Source organism: Schistocerca cancellata, chromosome 2, assembly GCF_023864275.1.
Source record: "Schistocerca cancellata isolate TAMUIC-IGC-003103 chromosome 2, iqSchCanc2.1, whole genome shotgun sequence".
Classification (NCBI taxonomy): Eukaryota; Metazoa; Arthropoda; class Insecta; order Orthoptera; family Acrididae; genus Schistocerca; species Schistocerca cancellata.
Genome location: NC_064627.1, coordinates 204,082,005 through 204,103,062, shown reverse-complemented (window position 1 = coordinate 204,103,062; position 21,058 = coordinate 204,082,005). Strand labels below are relative to the sequence as shown.

The 21,058-nt window shown below is 41.4% G+C and overlaps 1 protein-coding gene across 1 annotated transcript in view; it reads left to right on the top strand.

The window, feature by feature from the left end:
- Positions 1–21,058, top strand: part of LOC126161531 (UDP-glucosyltransferase 2-like) — a 95,562-nt gene that overhangs the window by 49,355 nt on the left and 25,149 nt on the right. The window contains exon 5 of the mRNA XM_049917451.1: positions 7,419–7,641. Within this exon, the coding sequence (XP_049773408.1) occupies positions 7,419–7,641 (223 nt within the window). The remainder of the gene's footprint in view (positions 1–7,418; positions 7,642–21,058) is intronic.

The following is a 21,058-nucleotide window of genomic DNA, read 5'->3' as shown; positions in this document are numbered from 1 at the left end:
TCGTAAGAGAAGAACGCCGGCCGCTGTGTTGTCCGTGGTGAGGGTAATGCCTGAAATTTCGTATTCTCTGCACACTCTTTACTCGGCAGATCTCGGAATACTGAATTCCTTTACGATTTCCGAAATGAAATGTCCTTTGCGTCTAGCTCCTACTATCATTCCGCATTCAGAGTCTTTTAATTCCCGTCGTGCAGCCATAATCAAGTTGGGAACTTTTTCACATCAGTCACCTGAGTACAAATGATGGCTTCACACTGACTTTTATACCTTGTGTATGCGATACTACCGTCGTTTGCATATTGCTATGCTATGACCTTTTTCACCACAGTGTAGAGCTACCAGTTCCCGCCATGGCGAACAACACCGTGCAGACAGACTACTTTAAGTCGCTCCTGATGATTACTTAGCGGTGTTTTATGATAGTTACGGTTTTCAAAATACCAACACGAATTCATTACAGACGAATGGAAAAACTGATAGAAGCCGACCTTGGGAAAGATCAGTTTGGATTCCGTAGAACTGTTGGAACACGAGAGGCAATACTGACCCTACGAATTATCTTAGAAGAAAGATTAAGGAAAGGCAAACCTACGTTTCTAGCATTTTTAGACTTAGAAAAAGCTTTTGACAATGTTGATTGGAATACTCTCTTTCAAATTCTGAAGTTTGCAGGGGTAAAACACAGGGAGCGAAAGGCTATTACAATTTGTACAGAAAGCAGATGGCAGTTACAAGTGCCGAGGGGCATGAAAGGGAAGCAGTGGTTGGGAAGGGAGTGAGACAGGGTTGTTGTAGCCTATCCCCGATGTTATTCAATCTGTATATTGGCAAGCAGTAAAGGAAACAAAAGACAAATTCGGAGTAGGAATTAAAATCCATGGAGAAGAAATAAAAACTTTGAGGTTCGCACATGACATTGTAATTCTGTCAGGAACAGCAAAGGACCTGGAAGAGCAGCTGAACGGAATGGACAGTGTGTTGAAAGGAGGATATAAGATGAACATCAACAAAAGCAAAACGAGGATGATGGAATGTAGTTGAATTAAGTCGGGTGATGCTGCGGGAATTAGATTAGGAAATGAGACGCTTAAAGTAGTAAATGAGTTTTGCTATTTGGGGAGCAAAATAACTGATGATGGTCGAAGTGGAGAGGATATAAAATGTAGACTGGCAATGGCAAGGAAAGCGTTTCTGGAGAAGAGAAATTTGTTAATATCAAGTATAGATTTAAGAGTCAGGAAATCTTTTCTGAAAGTATTTGTATGGAGTAAGTCTTTTCTGAAAGTATTTGCATGGAGTGTAGCCATGTATGGAAGTGAAACGTGGACGATAAATAGTTTAGACAAAAAGAGAATAGAAGCTTTCGGAATGTGGTGCTACAGAAGAATGCTGAAGATTAGATGGGTAGATCACATAACTAATGACGAGGTATTGAATAGAATTGGGGAGAAGAGAAACTTGTGGCACAACTTGACTAGAAGAAGGGAGGCATCAAGGGATCACCAATTTAGTATTGGAGGGCAGCACGGAGGGTAAAAATCGTAGAGGGAGACCAAGAGATGAACACACTAAACAGATTGAGAAGGATGTAGGTTACAGTAGGTACTGGCAGATGAAGAAGCTTGCACGGGGTAGAATTGCATGGAGAGCTGCATCAAACCAGTCTCTGGACTGAAGACCACAACAACAACGGTTTTCTCTAATAGTGTAAACGCACAGCACGGAATTTCTTCTGCTATATATTTGCAGTAAGTTACATTTATTTACAAACAGTCTATATACAAATCACCAATCCTCAGCAGTTTGCTACTATCTTCTGGCGTTTCTATATTCTTACAGACAACGGCATCTGCCACGAACATCCTATATCTACAGCTGAACACATTTTCCGCAAACCACTCTATTGTCAGTAAACCTCCATTTTTATTTCTAAGTTCTGGAATTTCCTCGTTGTGATCACGGAAGAAGCAAAATGTCGCCTAGAACGTACGCTCTCGAAAGTTCAATAGTAAGCCTCCCCTGATACGCAATGCCTCTTCTGCAGCGACTGTAGCTGGATTACGTTTACCGTTTCGCGCCGACGGAATGTTCACTCTTATTCACTTTTCTTGGAATCTTTTCTGTCTCTTCTATTAACCCAAGCCAATGAGGGTCCTTTGCTAATGAGCAATACTAAAAAAATCGGCACAATGTGTGTTTTGTAAACTATTTATTTCGTGGATGAATTACATTGCCTTGTTTACTCATTCTACTTTAGATCGGTCTGGAAGGTTACTCCTAGGTGTTATACGGATGTTACTATTTCCACCAATAGTGTAGTAGAACGTCCGGAACCGCGGGACTGCTACGGTCGCAGGTTCGAATCCTGCCTCGGGCATGGGTGTGTGTGATGTCCTTAGGTTAGTTAGGTTTAAGTAGTTCTAAGTTCTAGGGGACTTATGACCTGAGATGTCGAGTCCCATAGTGCTCAGAGCCATTTGAACCATTTGTAGTAGAACGGTAGTGTGTCTCATCAATTTATAAGGAACAGTCAAATGAAAATGAGCTATGTAGAAAAAAAGTAAGTTAACTGTTTACTACTTCAAAACTAATCACTACAACTGTCAATACATTTATCCAACTGTGAGGCAAGACGATCAACACCTTGGTGGAAGATTGTTTGCAATTGCCTATAGAACGATGCTTGTACCGAGGCGTGCACGTCTTCGTCCGAATCAAATCGACGGCGACGAACGGTTTTTTTCGTGGTATCAAAAACATGGAAATCGCATGGAGAAAATGTTCAAATGTGTGTCAGATCTTATGGGACTCAACTGCTAAGGTCATCAGTCCGTAAGCTTACACACTACTTAATCAAAATTATCCTAAGGAGAAACACACACACCCATGCACGAGGGAGGACTCGAACCTCCACCGGGACCAGCCGCACAGTCCATGATTGCAGCGGCTTAAGACCGCTCGGCTAATCCCGCGCGGCTCGCATGGAGAGAGATCGGGACTGTGTGGAGGATATTCCCAGCGAAACTTTTGCATCGTAATCGAAAAAAGCTTGGCAGCATGTGGGCGGGTAGTGTCTTGCAACAGAACGATGACGTCCGTCAACGTACCTGGGTATTTAGACTTAATGGGCATATTCGAAGAAAGATAACTAATTTTTGGCAATAAACTACTTAAAAATGTCTGGAAGGTATTTTGAAGATACATGATACGAATGTCGTTAAGGTCCTAATATTATGCGTTCGTAATGACCGTAACGCCAAAACCAGACCAATAATACCTTCCACAGGCACATGTAAGCTACTGTTCCTCCATCCATCCATCCGTACGTCAATAATGTTACGGAAGAAACTCTTAGCACCTGATGCAATTAGATGTGCACTCAACCAAAAGTTTCTCAGTGCCGTGAGGAATATAAATGTACATATTCTCTGCTTGACAAAAAAGTGAAGCTCCCCGAAGGGGGGGGGGGGGGGGGGAGGAAATGAAATGAAACTTCCCAGGTTGAGAGGGTATTATTGCAGTGACTTCAAAGCTACAAGGAAAGTAAAGTTAAATTCTTCTGGGGTGTAAGGCCAAGTCATATTTCCTCTAACGTAATCGACGTTTCGACCCCTCTGCTGGAATTTTCTTCAGGATCTTCCGGTGTCCACTATTGTTAGAACACTGTCAGAGACCAGTGTCGCGTTCTCTTATAAAGGGTAGTTTCCCGCGTTAGTCCTGGAGAAGTTGGAGTACTAGTTAAAATCTTTGTGGCTGCCATTGGTGGGTCATTGTCATAGGCTAATATTCCCGCGCCGATGCAAAAGAAGAGGCCTTATTGGCTAAACTCTTGAGGATACTATTGGTGGCCCATCGTCATTAGATAGAAAGGTACTATTATACACTTACGCTGGAGAAGGGTTATTGGTTGAAATTCCTCCTACTGCTATTGGTTAGCCGTCATCATTGGCTAGATGCGAAACGGACGGAGCAAGAGAGGCGGAATGTTTACCCAAAATACTATTTTCCGCCGAGGTGACATGCAGCGCGTTGTTTATGTTGTTCGCACACCACGCCCGCATATTAACTTCCTTGATGGCGGGGAGCCTGTAAGCGTCCTCTCTATTGAATTAACACGTGTTCTCAGAAATTTCAACCGCTTCTGGGACCTTTCTTCTATAAATATTTGTTTCTTTAGCCAGCACACGTACGTTATTAAAATCGATGTTCCGCTATTTCCGATTTTACATTTTGTTTTAGCCGCGTGTGCCGTTCGTGTTCTTTAATGCGTTCTTTAACTGTTCTTCCCGTTTCACCTGTATACACTTTGCCACAGCCACATGTTACTCGATAGACGCCTGCGTTGTGGAGGCAATCAGGTGCATCCGTTTTACGTCGGAAAAAAATCTTTTATTTTGTTTTGACTAAAGAAATATGTCTGGATTCCATTTTTTTAGAATTCTGCCAATGCGGTCAGTGACCCCAGAAACGAATGGTAACGTAACAGAGTGAGAAGGCGGTTTCTCGTCATACAAGAGTATAGCCAATAGAGTGCCTTCTTCTGCATCAGCTCGGGAATATTAGCCCATGACGATGGCCCACCAACAGTATCCACAAGAATCTTAAGCAATACTCCCACTTCTCCAGCACAAACGCGGGGAAAATTCCCTTTGTAAGAGATCGCGACACTGGTGTCTGACAGTGTTCTAGCAATAGTGGACACCGGAAGATCCTGAAGAAGATACAAGCAGAGGGGTCGAAACGTCGATTATTTTAGAGGAAATATGACACGACCTAACACCCCAGAAGATTTTAACTTAAGTGACAATGGCCACGAAAGCCTGCAGACTTACATTTTACAAAGAACGTGCCAGGATGAGCCCATTCCTCAGAAAGATGTTGCACCCCACTCTGGCCTGGTTGCTTGCACTGATGCGGTTGGGAATGATGTCATACATTTGTACCCTTTCCTGAGGAAATATGGTCCCCAATTGTTGTAACTAGTCCTAGATATCGTGGTTACTTCAGCTGGGACGGAGTTGACAGCCAAGCTGGTCCCACACATGTTCTGTCAGTGACATATCTGGGGTTCTTGATTGTCATGGGAGTACCACAGCAACACGAAACAGTTCATAGAGATAAGTGCAACGTGATACCATCACTGTTATGTTCAAAAATGACACTACGGTATTGTCCCTTGAGAGGCAACAGTCACCCCGTATGGCTCCCCACATAATGAATCCAGGAGTAACGCCGCTGTGCCCCTCCAAAACCTCTCTCAAGGCCGCCGCCATGATCGCAGCCGATGGTAATCCACAGCAGTGCATAACTGCGATTCATAACTGAACACAATGTGGCGCCATTCATCAGCAGTCTGTGCTTTGTAATCACAGCACTAATCCATAGGCAACAGTTTGTGCTATGCTGTTAACGGTAACCTGTGCAAGGATTCAAAAATGGTTCTAATGGCTCTGAGCACTATGAGACTTAACTTCTGAAGTCATCAAAAAAAAAATGGTTCAAATGGCTCTGAGCACTATGGGACTCAACATCTTAGGTCATAAGTCCCCTAGAACTTAGAACTACTTAAACCTAACTAACCTAAGGACATCACACACACCCATGCCCGAGGCAGGATTCGAACCTGCGACCGTAGCAGTCTCGCGGTTCCGGACTGCAGCGCCAGAACCGCTAGACCACCGCGGCCGGCCTGAAGTCATCAGTCCCCTAGAACTTAGAACTACTTAAACCTAACTAACCTAAGGACATCACACACATCCATGCCCAAGACAGGATTCGAACCTGCGACTGTAACAGTCGCGCGGTTCCAGACTGTAGCGCCTCGAACTGCTCGGACTGTACATGGGAACTGGTTTCCTAGCCCGCTTACTGCTAGCCTCTGAACAATGGTCCAGGATGGCTTACAATGTTGCAAAGTGTTCACTACTTGTTCCTAGATGTAAAGTTCAGATGTGAAGGGGTTATGATGTGCTTGGTGCACAATATGGCGATATTCCCTTGCTGTGGCCAGAAGTGCTCGAATGGAACCTTCAGCACGAGAATGCTTGCCATCACGTTCGCATGCACTCCAACATCAGGCGGCTGTCACATCCGAACGCCTCACAAAAATGGATGTCGCACGATTTCACTACCCATTTTGGCCGAGCGGTTCTAGGCGCTTCAGTCCTGAACCATGTGACTGCTACGGTCGCAGGTTCGAATCCTGCCTTGGGCATGGATGTGTGTGATGTACTTAGGTTAGTTAGGTTTAAGTAGTTCTAAGTTCTAGGGGACTGATGACCTCAGATGTCAAATCTCATAGTCCTCAGAGCCATTGAAACATCCCCTTAGAAAAATTTATGAATTACTGTGCTGGTAAACCTATTATATTATTTGATTTTCAAACAGGGGAGCAAAACTGAACGTACTCAGACATTTCTCTCTTTACTTATACTGATCATCACTAAACTGACACCCAATATTTTTAGCGCAACGCAATCTGATTTTCAATAATCCCTACAAAAGAATGGCCGTGACTAACAATAACCTATACCTTTCATGAATCATTTACCTCACAAAAATCTTCGTTACTCGAACTACTGCAATACAGCGAACGCCAATACTGCCAGCTACGTAAAAGATTCTAACTACTGAAGGCACTAACTACTGATAGGCATACTTAGCAAATGAAAGGTTTTGATAGAGAACAAACAATGTATTTACCTTATTAGTGTTCAAAAGTCATTATATATATATCAGTTCATGACATCCAGTCTTACAAATTTCCTTTTTCTGACGGACACACGTCCAGATCATCCTCTCTCAAAACTCCGCACATCTCTCTCCCCACATCCACCACTGCTGGCGGCTCACCTCCAACTGCGAAACGCTACGCGCTGTTCACATCCAACTGCCCAACTCTACAATAGCAAATATTCCAACAATGCAAATCAGCCGCAGACTGCACACAGCACAGTCAGTGATTTTCATACAGAGCGCTACGTGGTGTTACCAACATAAACACCTAAAGAGCCTACTTACACCATTTGAACCATTTTTTAACCATCTACTACCCAGTCGAAGACTCAAACCGAGGTCGTCCGGGAAGTGATAATGCTGTTTCAAGCGAGTACGCGGCATCTCCCTGTCCTTCACAGTGAGCATTCAGTATCTCACGCAGTTCATGCCTCTTATGTATCCAGACAGGCCTGGCAACAAAACTAAAGACGAACAACATGAATGCAGTCTGGTGGTCGTTGTAACTGTCACAGAGAACTGGAACTCCAATCGGTTACATACCCGCCGATGGTATGCAACTCTACGATGTTACATTGACATCTAACGTTTTTTATGGGTGTTTCACTTCTTTCGTCACACAGATAAAGAAGCCTATAACAACATTTTATATTAATCATAGTTCGCTATTTTCATTTTTTCAGCGCATTCAAGAGTTTATGGATGGGGCAGCGAATGGAGTGATCTACCTAAGCCTCGGATCCAACGTGAAGAGCAATGCCTTGCCGTGGGAGAAAGTCCAGGCCTTCCTGGATGCGTTTCGTGAGCTCCCACAGCGAGTCCTCTGGAAGTGGGAGAACGACTCGTTGCCTGGACAACCAGACAATGTGATGATCAGCAAGTGGCTGCCGCAGCAGGATGTTCTCGGTAAGCTCCCAACCACTGTCTTTCAGTCTTGTTCGTTATTAGAATTTAACATGGCTCAGTTAATATTAGTGGCACTCATTAACGGTAAATACTTTCCTCTTACGAAATATAATTCTGATTAGAAGGGGAGTGGGAAAAGTGGAGTGACTGGCTTCAAAATGTTAGAATAATACACAGCCGATTTGTTACGCATTCAACTGTATAGGAGATAATTTAAATATTTATGCTGGGCAACCTTATTTGCTCCAAATAGAAAATTCAACATGCTTATAAATCATGACGAGAAAATCGTGATGAGAAAATAATGAACTCAATTAACAGTAATGAACTCTGAGCCACTAACAGCTTTTTGAAAATCAAAATTAACTTTGCCAGATTTGAAATACAAAATGCAGAATACAGCAATTCACCACTGCCTTAAATGTGAGGACTTGCTTTTCATGAGAGTGACTAATCTTCAAAAGATCAGCTAAGGAAACAGCTTAACTAGGAATGTCATAAGTAATGCCAACAAGGATATTAACAAGACTCCACCAACAGTATTAAGGGAAGGTCCGCCCCTGGTAGCTGAATTGTCAGCATGGCGGATTGTCAATCCTCTGGGCCTGGTTTCGATTCCCAGGTGGGTTGGGGAATTTTCTCTTCCCAGGGACTGGGTGTTGTGCTGTCCTCATCATCATCCTCATCGACTGCAGGTCACCGAAGTGGAGTCAAATTGAAAGACTGGAACCCGGCGAATGGTCTGCCCGACGGAGGGCCCAAGCCACACGAAAAAAAAAAAAAAAAAAAAAGAGGTAAGGAACTGTTCTTAAGGCTGCACTGCAGCTGGTGACTGTCGCGACACAACGCACAACGGAACTGAATGAGTCAGATTACTTTGGGCAAAAGCCAGCTCCACATACGTGTAACAGCTTTCGGAGGAACCCAACGACAGTCTATGGGCGCACCGTTGACACATGTAAATCTGTGGCATCAAATCAGCTAGAGTCCCTCGCCCTAGTACAATCATACCTTCTGTGGAAAGCTGACCTGCTGGTTTGCTGCTGTAGTCTAACCCCTGCAGAAGTAGATACCTCGGGCGATGCGTATCTGTTCACCTCAGGCAAGACAGCTCCAATATTGACAGGTTTGGGCAGAAGTTTTTCTTCTGGAACTGCCAAACTGGGGCTAAATGAGTCAACAAAGCCTATCATCGTTAACAGAGAGTGTACTATAAACAATATGTATCTCCTTGTGGATAGCTTTGAATCAGAGGTTGCATTGTTGTGTGAACAAATAAATAATGGGCATCCTACTTAGCCGATTTTGGTAATTTAGTTAGAGCATAGTCGCAAAGTTTTACGTTCCATGTAATAATTCACCAGCAGTAGTAGTAATGGAGCTATTTACCTTCTAAGACACTCTCCATTGTTGCCAGACTTCCTACGCAATTTTACGCTTTAGCAACCTTTCCGATAAGTTCGCCCCCAGGCATTGGCAGCAAGATGCGCAGGCATCTGCAACCACGCCCTGGTACTGCGTCACTAACCCACACCTGTCACTCGACTCCATCTCTAGACGAACCGCCGGGGCAGTCCGTCAGTCCTTGCGCGACCTCGTAGCATCCATAATTAAAATTCCATTTCCAAAACGTTGTAGGAAGAGAATCACTGCTCAGAATAACGTCAAAATTTGAACAGCAGGGGGATAAGCCACAGGGAAAAAGAATCGAAAGTTTTACCACTAGATGGCTCTGTAAGGGTCAGAATATGCACACCAAGAGGTACGCTGCACACGGCTACTTCTCAGTTTGCATCCAAAACGCCCAGCATGACTATCTCCGTGAAGGATCGTGTGCTGCTGGTAAAGCTCTTTTGCAAGAATTGCGACTGTTCGTCAGTAGCCCTACAGAAATTCTGAATATAAAAAGAGGTCGATTGTTTGGTTGATTTAGGGAAGGAACCCAAACAGCGAGGTCATCGGTCCCGTCGTGGTTGGGCAGGAAGTCAACTGTGCTCTCTCAGAGGAACCATCACGGCATTTGCCTGAAACATTTTAGGGAAATCACGGGAAAACTAAATCAGGATGGCTGAACGCATGCTTGAAACGTCGACCTCCCGATTGCGAGTTAAGTGTGACAAAAAGGCATTGGTCCGACATCTGGTAAGGGTTTGGAGAAAATGACTGCAAAATTCGAAAAAGTCCAATGTGGTAGAAGAAGGAAGCAAAATTCGAACAGACAGGTTCTTTTGAAGTCCAATGTGGCAGAGGGAGGAAGCAAGTCAGCATTGGAGGGGAATTGAGCCGTGGTGAGCAAAGCTCAGGGAATTCCCTGACAGTCTACGAGTATAGTGCAACAGATCCTACGAAACATCCTGGTTCAGGAGCTACTTCTTGATAACCTGCCAGCAAGATAAACGTTCGCTCTGGAATTTCTTGCTCACATGGAAGCGGACCGTGAATGGCCATGGAAAATTCTGTGGACAGACGAAGCCCATTTTCTTTTCCAAGGACATGCAGAATTACAGAATATGGGCAAAGGGAAATCCGCACGCACATCAATTGCTACCACTTCAATCAGTCAAGATGACAGTGTGGTGCCTACCGGTCCCGTTACCTATACCCTCACTTGTAAACGTTATGACAGTATTTTGCTCACCAACGTCATTCCGAACCTTCAACAGCGTGGATGTGTGGGTAGGATCATTTTTATGCAAGATGGCGCTCCTATCCACATTGCACAGCCAGTGAGGCACTGCTGGAGAGGCATTTCGGAAAAGCTGGGAATATCAGCCGCCATTTTCGTACGCCTGGCGATCCAGTACACCTGATCTTAATTCATGTGGCTTCTGGTTGTGGGGTTATCTGAAAGATGTTGTGTTCAGTGCTCCAACTACTAACGTAACCGAAATGAAGGCACGCATTGCGCAAAGCATTACGAACGTGACCCAGACCCCCCTCCCCCCCACACCAAAGACATTCCGCTCTGTTTTGAAATATGCTGTTTCTGGATTTCAGCTTGAGCCAGAAAACGGTGGACAGCATATTGAACATGTGTTACTCCAATCTCCTGACAATTAGAAACCGATGTATATCTCTTCTTATGCAGTTTTTGGTCCCAGGACAATTAAAAACTGATGTCACTTTGCTTTTCATGCGGATTTTGGCCTCAGGACAATTAGAAACCGATTGCATATGAGCTTACCAAACCAATATTGCCACAACTGTTGACCACCGAAGTTGTGCAATCATGCACATTGAACAGTATGTGTGACATAACGTGGAACTCAAACCACAGCGGTCGTATTGCGATTTATCTCTTATTGTAGCAGTGGATCCCAATTACGTTGCTGGACGGAGTGGCCGAGCGGTTCTAGGCGCTACAGTCTGGATCCGCGCGACCTCTATGGTCGCAGGTTGGAATCCTGCCTCGGGCATGGATGTGTGTGATGTCCTTAGGTTAGTTAGGTTTAAGTAGTTCTAAGTTCTAGAGGACTGATGACCTCAGAAGTTAAGTCCCATAGTGCTCAGATCCATTTGAACCAATTACATTAAGGATGTGTGTATGCGCGGATGGTGGTCTTGATAAGTACTTTAAATTGAGTGGATGGTTGATATTGAAACTTAGTAGCTGAGGCATTACGTGTCCTGTTTCTTAGCTGCAAAATGCGTATGACCTGCACACATGTATGACGCTACTGGGCTGAGCCTTGCTTCCACAATTTACAGGAAGTTAATGAACATTTCATTCCAAGTGTCTCCTGAAACCTATCAAGGTTCCGTCCTGCAAAATATGGGTCAACATTTGTAACGTCCCCTTAGAACAATTTATACACGACTGTGCTTAACCTGACACACAATACTTTTAGCGCAACGCAATATGACTATCAAAAATCCCTACAAAAGAATGGCCCAGACAAACATTAAACTATACCTTTCAGAAATCACTTACCTCACAAAAATCTTCGTTACTCGAACTACAGCAACACAGCGAGTGCCACTACTGCCAGCTAAATAAAAGATTCAAACTACGGAAGACACTAACTACTGATAGGCATAGTTAGCAAATGAAAGATTTTAATAGAGAACAAACAATGTATTTACCTTAATAGTGTTGAAAAAGCATAATATACATAGCAGTTCATAATATCCATTCTGTACTCAAAAATCCGCCATCTCATTTCCCACATCCACCACTGCTGGCGGCTCACCTCCAACTGCGCAACGCTCCGCGCTGTTCACATCCAGCTGCCGCTGCCCAACACTACAATGGCAGACAACAATGCAAACTAGCCACAGACTGCACACAGCACAGCCAGTGATTTTCATATAGAGCGCTACGTAACGTTGCCAATAAGAAAACATAAACAGCCTACTTACATAGCCCCCATGCTCCCCACAAAAAATTTTACAAATTGTTTTGGCCAGTGGCCAATAATGATTTGATAAAATTTTTCGTAATTACAATAACAAAGATATCAAATGCACACACTTATTAATACAATGGTGGTCAAAAGCTAAAATTTTCTCACAGTCCATAAAGACAGTCCTGATCATCCATCACAGTAAAACTGCCGTTTCTTTTATAAAAGTCTGAGCAGTAAAAGACAATGCACACGGAAGTAATGGATGTCCATGCAGTCTTGAAGAAGTAGTGTTGTCCTTCCAACAGGAAGACAGTGCTGACTCTTGACATGCTGACAGGTAATGGGCCACAACAGAGCAAACCCACAGCAGAGTCAGTCGAAGTTGATGAATATTACTAAGTAGGTCATCACAGAGTAGACCCACTGTAGTCCTGGTAGAGATTGTGGTTTTGGTGGGCCACCAGGGATGCAGACCCACTGCAGTCCTTGTAGAAATAATGGTATTGGTGAGTCAGCAAAGGTGTAGACCCACTGCAGTCCTTGTAGAAATAATGGTACTGGTGAGTCATCAAAGATGCAGACCCACTGCAGTCCTTGTAGAGATGGCCAGCAGCCATCTGTTGTGACTGTGCGGGTGCACAATCACCATTGAAGAGTCTTGCAGTTAATATAGCAAGTCCATAATCACCACTTGTGCACTCACAAAGTTTTTGGAATTGTCCTTAGAACCAGCAATGCTGTTATCCAGTCCCTTGCTGAATTATTAACACACATGCAAACACAACAGTCCCAACTTCTCACATATTGTGCATTACTGTGACCAACAGAAACGTGTGCAGTGAAATGTAACGTACAAGTTACTTAAATTGATGAACTGGTGTCAATTACAATATAATAACATTAGAATACAATTACAAAGGTACAAAATACATCATTAAAGAACATAACAATACAGATAACATTTGTAGTACAGGCTTTACAACAGAATAGAAATAAACATATACATCAATGTTACAGGAATTATGAGATAAGTAGATACATAAACGATCAGAATAACTTTTGATACATCAACTTTACACGTGAGCATTAAAACAAAACAGAATAAATAATGTCTAAGCATCTTTACAAGGTAAATAACATATTATTAATGCCAACTATATTTGAGGATAACAGTATTCCTCATCATAGTGAATATAGCTTAGTATTAGAAGAAGAAAAAATTCTATGAAACTACACAGAGACAGGAAGAAAACAACTACACAAGGGTACACAAACACATAGTGGGATAACACAATAGGAAAGGACAGGGTTCGTTTTCAGTGTAACATTTGGTACTGCAGTCCATCCCAAAACTTCATTCCATAGATATTTCGTCTTATTTCAACCTTTGCTTCCACCAAAAAAATCCTATCCAAGCATGCTTTCTGTATTTATTTCACATATGTCTTACCTCATTATTTATTTCCAAGAAAATCCTTCCTATACCTGTACTTTGTTCGTATAACTTCTCAGTGCATTTCTTCAAATTCATTGCAAATCATTCTCTTAGAGGCTACCCCCTCTTAAGCTAACTTAAATCTACTGAGCTCAGATGCTAAACTAAGGGACGAGGCAATGCAGCAGCATAAAACAATTAACACAAACATCAAGGACAAAAATTTTAAATAGGCAAAGCAATTGCAGTACCACAACTAATATAAGGCACTGTGCAGCAAACAAGAAAAATAAAACAGTAGTAAAACTAGCTTAGAAGAGTAACACAAAGTCAAATTCAGTAACACTATGCCTGGCAAACAGCAGCAGCAAATATAAAAAATATAAAAAATATAAAACTTATATCTATACATGACAAAGCTCAAGCAGAAAAAATATTACAGTAAAAATGGCCATGTTTAATACCTATGTCACATCTTAACGCTAGAGTGATGCATCACGAGAACTTACACTAGCAGATAAGTTACCGAATCGTAAAGAAATTATTTATGCAATTCCTGTGAAGGGAAATGTCTATTTATGTGCCCTCATTTTCTTGGAAGTAGATCATAAATTTCTTATTGACTGGATCTGTAGGCATAAAATAACTATATTAGTACATATATTAAATTTTATTTTAACCAATGCTGCAGTGCAGCTAGGAACTAGATATTAAAGGAAATGAGCAAATATGTACGAAGGACGGCATGAAACATCACTCATTAGCCATATGGCATTTCATAATGCAGTAAAAATTCCCTCAATTCTAGAGAAAGACGCTTGTCATAATCAGGTGTGCAGATGTAAGCGTGTCGTATTTGCGGTGCTTTCTACAAAGGTATGTCAAAAACGGGGATAATGGCCTCCCTTTTTTTTTCTTTTCTACCTGTGCCTCTAAAAGGCTTTTTTAGGGCGTCTGTCGCACAGCTGGGTGCCCACGACGCATTACGTGCAGGTGGTCACTTAACTTTCTTACAGAAATATTTATGACAGCAGTTTCCGCTACAGTGACAGTCTTATATAAAAATATTTCACAGGTCAAGAATTTGCATTACAAGTCTGTAGAAACCAAATGCTATTGATATAACAGTGTCCAAAAAATTTTTGTCGGCATTGTGATACATTCACACATTTACATACATTTCATAACTCTTAAAGTCCGTTTCTTGGTTTCCAACATCCTTTTCATAAATCAGAGTCCCTAACCACTATTCATTACTCCTTACCTTACTACACATATACATATTCGTCGACACTTTTTCAATATTTCATCTTAATAAGTATGTAGCATAATCAAATTCCTCATATATCATCGGCTTATTGATCATTAACATACCTCAACAGCATAATACACATCGTCGTCGTAAAAATAACATCATAACACCTCAGTCAAATCTCAAAAACGTCGTAGCTTTCTGCAATAATTTCAAAACCTAAAGAAAATTCTCTGCTCATTTCAGTAGTGTCATCTACCTCAAACGTACTTTAAAAATCAAGATCTCATACCAAATACATCATTCAAAGCTCTCATAGTATCACAATGGGTCCGAAAAAATATGAACAGTTCACACAGTACAGACAAAATACAATTTCATAAGTGTGAAGTTATCCAGCTGTGTAATTGCATAAATATCTGTCACTGACATAGTAAAAAAAAATGTTTGTCTCTCTCAGTTAAATGATCAGATAGCTATGTAATTTATGTGTTAGAGGAATATGGTACCGATGTGTAAAGTTGTATAAGCAAATACCATATTAGCTAGGGCTCCTTGCGCTTGCCAAACACATGATACACAAAGTAAGCGTGTCCCCCCCTGAGGATTAATGTAATTATACCCTCAAGTGTTACAGATTACAGCAATGGAATGAAATGTATAACAGGAAACTTTCTTTGTATTTCAAAAATCTTGAAAAATAAATGGTTTAAGTACAAAATTAAGCACTCAAATGCGTGTCCTGTAGCGCTAAATGTTCATCTTGTTGTAAGATAATCTCTGTGGAAGTGTCGTAGTTATTGTCCTCCAAAAGCTAAGTTCTGCAGAAGTCAATGTACTTACCTCATGATAAACAAAAGTGAAATGCTTTGCGTATAGATATCTTAGTTATTACGCTTATTGTTGTGATGATGAAAGTACTGTGCTGTAACGTATTGTTGTGCTACAGAAAAGGCTGTCTCCTTGTAGCTATATCACAAAAGTTACTACTAAAACATGTTTTACTTTCCACAATAATTCAGAAAAACAGTGCAGATATAAAACAGAAACACCGCAAAAGCAACATTGTAAATTGTCACTCGTTAGTAGTGTCGTGATAAAATCGTGTATCTGTCACATAAACTAACTACTGTCTCATCTGGTATCTCACAGAAAGTACTTCAAATCCAGAATCCACTCTCAAGCAAACCAAAATGTTGCATGAAAATCTCATTAGCAGTACCAGATATAATGTTATTTTTCTCGGAGCCAGCCGACGCACGTGTATGCCTGCGGCGCGAGTCATTGTCTGTCTCTTTGTTGCCACGTGTCGTTACTGGGATTAGGAGGCCTAACTTCCACAAATTCACCATGACCAGAATCCCGCCAGTTCTGATGCAGTTCAGGTCTGTCGTTACGATCATATCGTCTGTCGTCATGTCGGTAGTTCCTGTAATTTGTTTCTTGTCGGTTAAGTGGTGGAGAATTTCTACCTGAATCGTAACTGCGCGCTGGACCGTTGCGTCTGAAGTTATTCTGTCTCCCATGATAATAATTGTTCTGGTTGCCAAATTGTCTGTTTCTATGAGTGTCTCTGTCATATTCATTACTACGGAAATGCGATCTCTCTCTGTAACTATTACTCTGCCAGTGGTTGTCATATGGGTGGTGTCTCTTTTGGTCACGATTTACGTTGTAAGAATAGAATTGTCGTCTCCAGTTATTGTTTCTGTCGTCACGGAATTGTGATGGATGTGACCTTTAGTGATTGTTTTCCTGTTTTCGCATCCCACGACTGTCTGTGTCAATTTCTAATTCTTGTAACAATCCCTGAAAAGCTTCAATGTCGTCTTTGCAACGTCCTGCTAAAATAATATGTCGTAAATGTTCAGGTAGTTTGATTAAGCAAATGCGGATGAGTTCTGAGGGCTGTATGGGTTTGACAGGTACTGATTCTTGTGCAACATGTCTTCAAAATATTTGACAAGACTGGAAAATTCAGATTGTTCAAAGTGTTTCATCATCATGATGCTATGTTTTACTCGGTCTTGTGTAGCTTGTGACCAATATGCTGAGAGGAACGCATGGTAAAATTCTCCTTCACTGTGACAATCGTGAATGACCGATCGCATTCTTACAGCTGGTTCATTCTCCAAGTAGCCACACATAAATTCTAACCTGTGCTCCAATGACCAGTTGGGAGGAAAACAATGAGAGAATTGATGGAGCCACGCTTGTGGATGAATGTCGTTGGCAGAATTCTTAAACATTTTGAATTTACGTGTAGTAATGAACAGCTTATAGTCAAAATCAGCGTGTCGGCAAGTCGCTTATCGGTCATTAGTTCGTCGTGTCGGCGGTTCCATCTCAAAATTCGGTGTACCTTGCCAATTTCTTTCATAATTTCCGAAGTGCCCTGAGTTATTACTTTGTGGCTGTTCCGTATTTCTATGTCCCTCTTCCTGTATTGGAGCGCGAGTGGCCTCTGAAATACGTAATTCTAGTATTACCTGTGTCAGCTGATCTTGTACTTCCCGGATTTCTCTTTTGTACTGTGTATTGATTTGATTTTGATTTTGTTTGAATTTTCCAATTTGTTCATACTCTTCTGTGTCGGTGAAGGCTACAGGTCTTGTGTCATTCAGATCATCATCTACCTTTGTAGATAAGTTAGTGACCTGATCTGAAAGTTCGGCTACTTTCTCCGATAGTGAACACATTTCCTCAGTGTGTTTTTCTGAACCAAGTTTCAGAGTGTCCATTTGTGTTGAAATCGAATCTACTGTGTCCTTCAAGTTTTCCTGAGTTTTTGCAAGTTGCGTAACCGAATCGGTAGATGCAACTGAGTCAATTTTAGCCCACAAGGTCTCATGATTTTCATGAACAATAGTTTGCAGTTCTTTTATGACTGCTTCGTGATTCTGTAATGCATTGTCATGCCGTGAAAAAATAGGTTGAAAATGCTCACAACTTTGTGTTTTTACGTCATTACAGACTTTTTGACATTTCGATTCAATGTTATGTAATTCAGTAGTTAAATCTTCACGTGTTTGTTCAAGTGTGGTGTCTAACTTTTGAAGATTTTGTTCCATTGTGTCTAACTTTTTAAGCTTTTGTTCCACTGTGTCTAACTTTTTAAGATTTTGTTCCATTGTGTCTAACTTTTGAAGCTTTTGCTGTGTTTGTCTCTGATTTTGTTCCATTGTGTCTAACTTTTGAAGATTTTGTCCCATTTGTCTCTGATTTTGTTCCATTTGTTGCATTAATTGCAATAGTAATGTATTAGTGTCTGGAATCTGTTTCTCTATGCTTTTTGGCAGTGCATTTTCACCGGCAACATTCACATTTTGACAAGCAGAAAATGTGTCTTGACTCATTTGAGAAAACGGTGAGGACCCAAAACCGAAGTCTACAGTATTTGCAGTATTGTGTTCTGTCATTTCGGATTCCTGAGGCGAGCTGTTGCCGACCGATCGATCGATAATGCTTCCCTGTTCACTGCCTGTTTTACTGTCTATACCATTATTTGCCGCCCGCTCCATTTCCCTATGCACATTTACCAAATTACTACTTCGAATGTCTGTTAATTCACTACCCAGTGGTGCTGATAAGCTACGCTCGTCGTCACTATTATTTCTCAGTTTACTTTGGAGCCTAGTGTTACGTTTTTCACACGCCATTATTGTCACAATATTTCACACGATAACACAGAAAAGCACAATTTGAATAGCAAAAATAAGAGAACACATTAACATAGCACTGAAAATAATATGTAGTTAATTGCAAGCGCAGCTGCGAAATACTTGGTGCAAATCTACATGCATGCCACAACTGTTTTACTGTACAACAATGAAAAACTACAACTACAAAGGAAATTCTCTCTACAATTATGTGCTAGCAATAAACAAAAGCTACACTAATTACACAAACTACAAGAAAAAAATCAGAAGATTCCAGGTTCGAATCCTGGCAGGGGCGCCATATGTAACGTCCCCTTAGAACAATTTATACACGACTGTGCTTAACCTGACACACAATATTTTTAGCGCAACGCAATCTGACTATCAAAAATCCCTACAAAAGAATGGCCCAGACAAACATTAAACTATACCTTTCACAAATCACTTACCTCACAAAAATCTTCGTTACTCGAACTACTGCAATACAGCGAGCGCCACTACTGCCAGTTAAATAAAAGATTCAAACTACGGAAGGCACTAACTACTGATAGGCATAGTTAGCAAATGAAAGATTTTAATAGAGAACAAACAATGTATTTACCTTAATAGTGTTGAAAAAGCATAATATACATAGCAGTTCATAATATCCATTCTGTACTCTAAAATCCGCCATCTCATTTCCCACATCCACCACTGCTGGCGGCTCACCTCCAACTGCGTAACGCTACGCGCTGTTCACATCCAGCTGCCACTGCCCAACACTACAATGGCAGACAACAATGCAAACTAGCCACAGACTGCACACAGCACAGCCAGTGATTTTCATATAGAGCGCTACGTAACGTTGCCAATAAGAAAACATAAACAGCCTACTTACATAAAGAAACCATAAACAGCCTACTTACACATTCTACGACCAGATCTTAAAAGAAGTGTCCCATGTAGAGTCAGAGGACCTGAATATGGTGCTTTAACGTCGCTGTTGATACATATTGACTAAACGAATATCACACTATATTGGGCTATCGAACAAACTCTTAAAATTCAGTATAACAGAGTAAGCGTCCGCAGCCAGAGCCAGTTGACAGAGAAGCTTTCTGAGTATCGTATAGCGTTTCCATGTTTCAGCCACGGTTACAGTGGACTTCTTCTGGGCCTACTGAAAATTCAGCTTTAAAAACAATTTTGTTCATAATGGGAAACATACGGACACTTTCCATCAACAATGGATGTTGCATCAAAGACGTGATGTACAGCATTCGTTTGATCGACTCTAGCTAAACAGTACAAAGACGAAACTGCAAATATCTGCAGACACAACAGAGAAAATGAGCTTGATGATACTTGGAACAGCTCGGTAGGTTGTGAGATGCGATGGACGTAGTGCCATTGTCGGCATGACATGTTTAGGGAAATGATTCCGATTTTCAAGCGCGTTTTTCGTGTATTATTCATGAGATTTTCAAGGAATTAGGTGTTGTCTATGCCCCATATACGGTCGAGTCATTTATTAATGTGATAGTGATTTATAGGCAAACTAAAGTAGTATAAAGATTGGTTAATCGAATTTGCATCGACGGAGATGGGATTACGCATCTGTAGAATTTCGTGCTTACTCATTGCACTATTATTGTCTTTATACACTGCCATCACTTAGTATAGGAGACACATATCTGCACTAGCTTTCCTTCAAAATTTCAGTGTTTCTATAAATATTTCCCTTGTTTTCACAGAGAATTTCAGATATCATTGTTACCGTTGTGATGGTTCCCTTACATTAAAACACGAGCAGCCGAAAATGTGGCTCGCAACCCATTCTGTGGCACCAGCTCCATACCGCTCAGCCTGCCTGGCAGACTGCCTCTGCGTGAGGGGACAGAAGAGGGGAAAACTGCAAACGTGCTGCATTTAAATGGCAATGCAGTCGCAGTGCATACGATGTGGTTTTATAGTTCACATTTACCCAAAAACATACATCACAAATGCAACAAATTTTCACTATTATTTAATTACCTTTTGGCGCCTTGAAAGCGTAACATATTTTTTGCCTGGTACAAACTGTCAGCATACGGACACATGCAGACAATTTCACAGATTTTCGCACTCAGTTTGCCACGTAATCGTCACTTGTTTAGTTTCGTAATCGAAAAAAGATCCATCATACACATATGTAATCGAAATATTCTAGCTCTTCTGTAACCTCATTTTGGAGAAACATGAAGGAAACAATGTATATGTCCTGGACAGTTTTCACGTAAAAGTATTTGTCTTTAAAACGGGAATTAAATTGCAAATGAGTCAGTTATATCTAAATATGCACAGTGACGCTTTCAAATGAAGCGAGAAACGGAATATAAAGCGTCTTGAAAACAAAAGAAACACTGGGATTATCCTGGAAAAGTTTAGAAAACTATATTTATAATTCTTTAAAGGCCACAATGAATTCCTCGAACGTTGCGTTTTTTATAACACCAGTGAGCTTAGGGAACTGGACTGTGTTTGTCAGAATTTGTCCCTTCTACAATGCGATTTTGTTTTTAAATGCATTCCCAAAAAATCGGAAATAAGTTGTTCCTCACCTTGCAGTGCCTTACTGTGGGCAGTGTGCAGTAAAATTCACTTAAATGCGAGGTCTGCAATCCATGCAGGATGTTATAACTTTCGTTCCTGCAGTCCTTTTCCCTCAAAATTCAACAGCTGGTTTTAAATCGAAAAATTGTTCCAG